Source organism: Hirundo rustica, chromosome 5, assembly GCF_015227805.2.
Source record: "Hirundo rustica isolate bHirRus1 chromosome 5, bHirRus1.pri.v3, whole genome shotgun sequence".
Lineage (NCBI taxonomy): Eukaryota > Metazoa > Chordata > Aves > Passeriformes > Hirundinidae > Hirundo > Hirundo rustica.
This window is the reverse complement of record NC_053454.1, coordinates 17,706,373-17,712,372: the sequence shown is the minus strand read 5'-3', so window position 1 is coordinate 17,712,372 and position 6,000 is coordinate 17,706,373. Positions and strand designations below refer to the sequence as shown.

The window sequence follows — 6,000 nt, the reverse complement described above, 5'->3', positions numbered from 1 at the left end:
AGGAAAACTTCAAACTCCAGTTTCTAGGAATATTTATTTTGGTTGCTAACTCGAAGCAGGAAACTCTTATTTTTATTACACTAATATCTAGAACTCCAGTAGAGCTGTGTGTGCCATTTTGTTGTATTATCTAAAACTAGGGACAGAAATGTTCTTCTATTAAAGAAAATAACCTGTGGGTTTGCCTACATTAAATATTTTAATCGCTATATTAAAGTAATTCCAGCAAATCTTTGGAATGTGACTCTATGGACAAAGCCCCGCTGGCTGAGCTGGCTGTACTTGTGGAACGGGTCCGTGCTGCGAGGCGATGTTTCCCGGCTGCTTTCATGCTGTCAGCTGAGCCATTGGTGTCAATGTACCCTTGCTCCAGCAGTCCGGTAGCAGGACTGAGCGCCCGTGCAAGTGGCCGAGCAAAGGCTGTAATCTCGAACAGGACACTCTGTGAAGAGGGACAGGGAGAAAGCAGTGCCGAGGCTGCACCTCAAGTACTCTGTGAGGTGCTGGAGTGTGATCAGAGAAGGGCAGAAAGAAAGGGCAGAGAGGTTCGGAAAACGTGTTTTATGAGGAACGGCTCGGGGAGCTGAGGTTGTTCTGCCTGGAGGAGGCTCAGGGGGAACCTCATGGCTCCCTACAGCTCCCTGAGAGGAGGCTGTAGCCAGGCGCGATCTGGTCTCTTCTGCTGTGCCTGCAGCGAGCGGCCAGTGAAAATCCACTCAAGCTGAGACAAGGGAGATTCAGATTAGATATTAGAAAAATATCTTTCAGTGTTAGGGTGTTCAGGCACCGGAATACGTTGCCCAGGGAACTGGTGAAGTCGCCATCCCCGGAGGTGTTCCAGAGGTGTTTGGATGTGGCGCTGGGCGATGTGGTTTAGCGGTTACGGGGGTGGTGCTGGGTGGGCGGTTGTCCTGGATGATCTGAGGGGTCTCTCCGCTCGGTGATCCCGCGCCCCACCGTTCCCGTAATGGGGCCTTTCCGGGCAGGCCCTCTGGCGCCGCCGCGGGAGCGCGCGGAGGGGCGGGGCCGCCGGGCGGGCGCCCAGGGGAGCTTTGGCCAACGGGCCCGCGCGCCAGCGCCTCGCGCGCTCCCGGCGCTTCCTTCCGGCCGCCATTTTGTCGGCCGTGCCTCGCCGCGCCGCCGCTCGGGGAGGGAGCGCAGAGTGCCCGCTCGCCGCACCCGGACGGACCGCCCGACCGCCCGCCAGAGAGACAGACAGACCGACCGACCGACCGACCGACCGCCGTCGCCATGTCCAAGCGCCACCGCCTCGATCTGGGCGACGATTACAGCTCCAGCAAGAAACGCACCACCGACGGGTGAGGGGTGGCGCGGCCCGCGGCGGGGCGGGTGGGGGGGGATCGTGGCTGCTCCCTCGCCATCCGCGCCCCACCCCGGTTCCGGCCGCCCCTCCGGGGCTGGAGCTCCCCGGGGCGCGGCGCGGCCGCCGTGCGAGGCAGGGAGAGGCCGCAGAGACGCCGCATCGGCCGAGCAGGCCTCGAAGCCTCGCGGCTCCCCGGAGCGCTGGTTCTGGCCCGGTATCGGCCGCCCCGCCGGGCGGGCCCCTCGCGGGGGGGGATGGCGGCGGGAGCGAGCAGAGGGGCCTCGTGCGGCGGCGCCCGGAGGGGGAAGGGAGGGAGGCGCCGGCCCGGGCGAGTGGGCTGGGCTGGGCGCCCGTGGCGGGGGTGGCGCGCTGCTGGGCCCGCGCCCCCGCGCCGCGCTTTGTTTGCAATTCTTCGCCTTGATATTTATATTCACCCTTCCCACTCCTTCCTCCCTTCCTTTGTATTTGTTTACTTGTTCTGTGGCTTGAAAGGTTCTGGCAGACGTGGGCCTAGAGGTGAGCACGAGGTTTGTGCAGCCCGTGTTATTGGTGCTTGCACTGGTGGGAGCGGTGTTCCTTTGTTAACGTCTTTCACCCAGTCACCCTCGGTGATGTGCTTGGCTTGAAGTAAGAATTCGTGGTGAGGTGGGTTTTGAGGTAGGGGGAAAGGGAGCGCTTCTTTTTTTTTTTTTTTCTTAGTTTTGCGAGGGTTGGTGTTTTAGGACTGTGCCGCGCACGCTTCCGCTTATTTTTGTTGAGGTTAATGTAAATGCCGGAACAGACAATGCACTTGTGGTGTCCTTAAATTCAGCCTTGCTTTAGAGCTTTCTTTACATAATATTTTCCCTCTAACTGGGCAGGACGGGGAGGAAAGGTAGGCGGCTCTTTAAAGTAAATTTCCGAAATCTCAGGGTGTACAAAGAAATGCAGTCTTTATCTAGTCTGGCCTTCTTTATGGAGCACAGGAAGCTTCTCTGAATTAAACAATAAAGTCCGTCAGCATTGTTTTGGACTATTTATCTAAAAAAAAAATCCATCTGTTTGTTTTCAAAGGTTACAGTAACTCCAAGTTCAATGTAGCAGTTACTATTCACTGATAAACAGTCTTTGCAAAACTTCCCTTTTTTAAGGTTAGCTTGTACAGCTTCAGTTTTTAGCCCCTTGAGTTTGATGCATTTTTCTCAGCTAAAAAACCCCACGTTTATTATTCAAGTCTTTTTTCTGTCTGTAGGATCATCATAATCACATTTTAAAATATATTGATCTGTTTGTCTCAGTTAATGCATTTTTGTTGGATTTCCCAGAGATTGGATTAGTTCCTCTGAGTCTACAGAAAACTTGTACATATACAGCTTTTCTGTATGTAGAGTTTTTTGTAAAATTATTAAGTGGTTATGTCAGAATTGGGCGTTATTTAAATGTGGTATGACTGTTATAGCTGGTTGTAAAGATAATCACAGGTCAGTACTTCCTTGTTTGTATGTTGGTGGATTTTACAGTTTTGGTGTGGCTTTGTCATTCTGAACTCTCAGTCACCATTTTGTATGTACTGCACTGAGTTCCCACCAGTGTTAAACTGGAAGACATTGACCTTTATGGCACCTAAATGCTATAGCAGTGCTGGTCTTGTGCACCTTTTCTGTCCCTTCCTCTGCTGGTAAAAGCATTAAATGGCATAGGACTGAGAAGAACTCACTATAAGCATAATTACTGAGCATGATTATTTCTTAGATGACCTGAAATCCTAATTCATGTGGCATGAGTCATGCTAATGTTACATGCTGGGTTTATTTTAGAGTAGTTTGGTTTTGCAGCTTATGCAAGGCCCTAAGAAAGATGCACGGAGTCTTGTTAAAAGCATGTGTGTACTTGTCTTGCTCTGTGCTGAGTGCATTTCTGCAATTTAAGTGGTTTTGGAGCTGGATTAAGCTGGATGAGCTCCTTGCATGGTTACCACTTCACATTCAGAACAGTAGCGTGTCTTGTATCTAAACTGGACTACCTGACAAAATATGAAAGTTCCTTCAAGTGAATCTATATTTTTTAATTCCTCTTTAATAGAGGCCTCTCTTGGTGTGGGTGGCTCTGCACGGCAGCAGTGCCACATGCCCTCTACTTGGCCAGCAGGTTTGCAATTGTTGGTGTAACCTTAAGCATCTTCATGACATCTGTTTTCTTCCAGACTTGAAGTATTGTCTGTGAAGTAAAAAATATTTTGGAAATAGAAAATGTATGGAAGGTTTTTGGTTACAGTGTTTCTGTGAATTACATACAAATTCATATATTAAAATATATTAATTTCTTTGAGTTGTGTAACATCTAGAGATAGTGATCTAGTGGGATGTATCATTCAAATTAATTATACTTGATTGATTTCTGTATAGAGCAGAACTTCCTTTAGCTGCATTGCTTTTTTTGCATCAACTATTGCTGTGTTTAGTAATGGCAAAAAGTAGTGATGATCTGTTAGTTGGGCTCAAACTTTCACTGTGATGATCAGTGGTTTACCTTGAGTCCTTTGTTTCCATTTTTATTTTTATATGTTTTTTTACCCAAAAAAGCACTTTTATTTAGTGATCACTGTAGTGCTTCTTTTGTGTTCATATTATTATCTATGTGTGAGTGTAAGGGAGTGAAAGCAAATAGCAGACCAGACTTTTTCACTTAAAAGCAGAGCAAAGAATCCCAGCCTGATCATGGAGGCTGCTACGGTTTTCAGGCACAAGACAAATATGATTAAATTATTATTTTACTGTTAATTTTTGTGTTTGAGTTCTGTTTTCTCTGTGCAATGACGAAAAAGCAACTAAAATGTGACAGTTAATAAGTGAAGAACTGCCAAGCCACATTTTTCTAAAGTTAAGGAAATTAATATGGCAAGCATAACTGTCATTCCTGTTTTTGCTTGTTGACCAAGGGAGTGTGTGTTTGCTAAGCTTCAGTAATAATGGGAGACTGGTAAACAGTTTTAGGGAAAGAAAGTGCTGCTGTGTCATTCTAAGCATTAGCGAGTAACTTTGAAGGTGTGTTGTATGTTGTCTTTCTGTGGAAGGTTTTAGTTGTCCCTGCTTCTCTTCTGCTTTTTGAAAATAAGAAATAGACTCAACTCTTTTTACTAACATGCAAATAACTTTTTTATTTCTGAAATGTGCGTAGAGCTTGATTGGTTTCCTTTCTGTTTGTACAATTAAAAAGCTGTAAGAGTTCAGTGAAGAAACTGAGAAGTGGGGGATTAATGCTGCTTTCCATCCAGATGGATTATATCTGTAGTCCATCTAATTCAGTTTTTGTTCATGAGGTTGTATTTTTGTTTAAGTAGCTACCAACACAGAAAATAAGTGCTACAAGGGAGTGTTTTGGAGGCTGGACCAGAGAGACTGATCCAGGTTAAAATGAGTGCTGGTGGGAGGGTTGGTTCTTCACGAACCTGGTGAAATGCTTGTACTGACTCATGGGAAGGCTAGGCAGCAGTTGGGATCTGTTCATTTTAGCGCTTGGGCTGCTCCATGGCGGCTGAAGGGGATGGGAAGGGACACCTGATGGTCTCTAATGCAGAAGCTGCTGATGTGATCCTGTTTAAGTAAATGGTTGTGGAATAGATTTTGCTGGTGTGGTTTATTCACACTTTAACTAGTGTTAAAGTCACTAACCAGAGAGGGATACAAGTCCTTCAGAAACACACATAGACAAAAGAATGCATTAAAAAACCCCAACCAAACCTGCACATTAGTAGTGTGACTTACTTTTCCTTTAGTGAAGTGTGTTGTTGCATTTTACCCTGGCTTTACCATTCTTGAATTGCCTTTATTCCTTTATTTCTTTTTCCTGCCGGTGATGTTACTTTGTCACCATGCACTTGTATGCCCTGGTGCCTGCAGCTAAGTTTGGAAGGTGAATTGCACATCAGCCAAGTCCAAAGCTTTGTTGCTGTCTGGTAAATGCTATTAGGCTCTTACACCTTTCTGAGTAGCCTAATGGAACCTAGTTCTTAGGGGTAACTTCCATATGGAGAATATGGACTGATTGGGTTCTGCAATATCTGCCTGGCATTTTACAGTAGGAAGAGATTTCTAGCTTGTACAATATTTGACAATACTTGCGTTAGAAGTAGTGTTAAAGCTAGACTATCTCATATTCAAACAAATGCCCTAGAAAGGGTCTTAATTTTTAACTTACTCAGAGTCCAGATCCTTAGGAAAACCTACAACTGAGTTAAGTGAAAGTAAACAGTATGTTTTGTAATCCTTCTTTATTTTCCATGAGTCTGTGTTAAAAGTCATGTTAAAAAAATCATAATATGACCTCTGTTGTCCTGATAGATTGAAGTACTGGGGCGGGGGGAGGGGGGAAGGCTGCACACATGACATTCATTTATACAAGAAGAGTAGTGGTGGTTGTTTCCAAAGTACAGCACATTTTGAATTAAAATGTATAGAATAAGTACTTATTAAATCTTGGTTACTGCATCTTCTCTATGGGTCAGAATTCGGTATTATTTCAGTAGTTACATTTGAATGCCAAATGCATGTTTAAAACAAGCTTTGGAGAGGAGCGTTGGCAAGAGTTTTCTGTGGACATGGTCTCTAGACATCCTGAGTGTTGATGAAAAAGGAAGTGAGGTTTTGTTTTTTACCTAATATTCCTAGGAATGTTTATGTGAGTGCTTACTATAAAGG

The 6,000-nt window shown here is 45.7% G+C and overlaps 1 protein-coding gene across 1 annotated transcript in view; it reads left to right on the top strand.

Moving 5' to 3' along the window:
• The first annotated feature begins 1,138 nt into the window (after positions 1-1,138).
• The window catches only part of DHX15 (DEAH-box helicase 15), a 50,335-nt gene continuing 45,473 nt past the window's right edge, over positions 1,139-6,000 (top strand). The window contains exon 1 of the mRNA XM_040065805.2: positions 1,139-1,319. Coding sequence (XP_039921739.1) covers positions 1,252-1,319 — 68 coding nt within the window. The 5' untranslated portion in view covers positions 1,139-1,251. The remainder of the gene's footprint in view (positions 1,320-6,000) is intronic.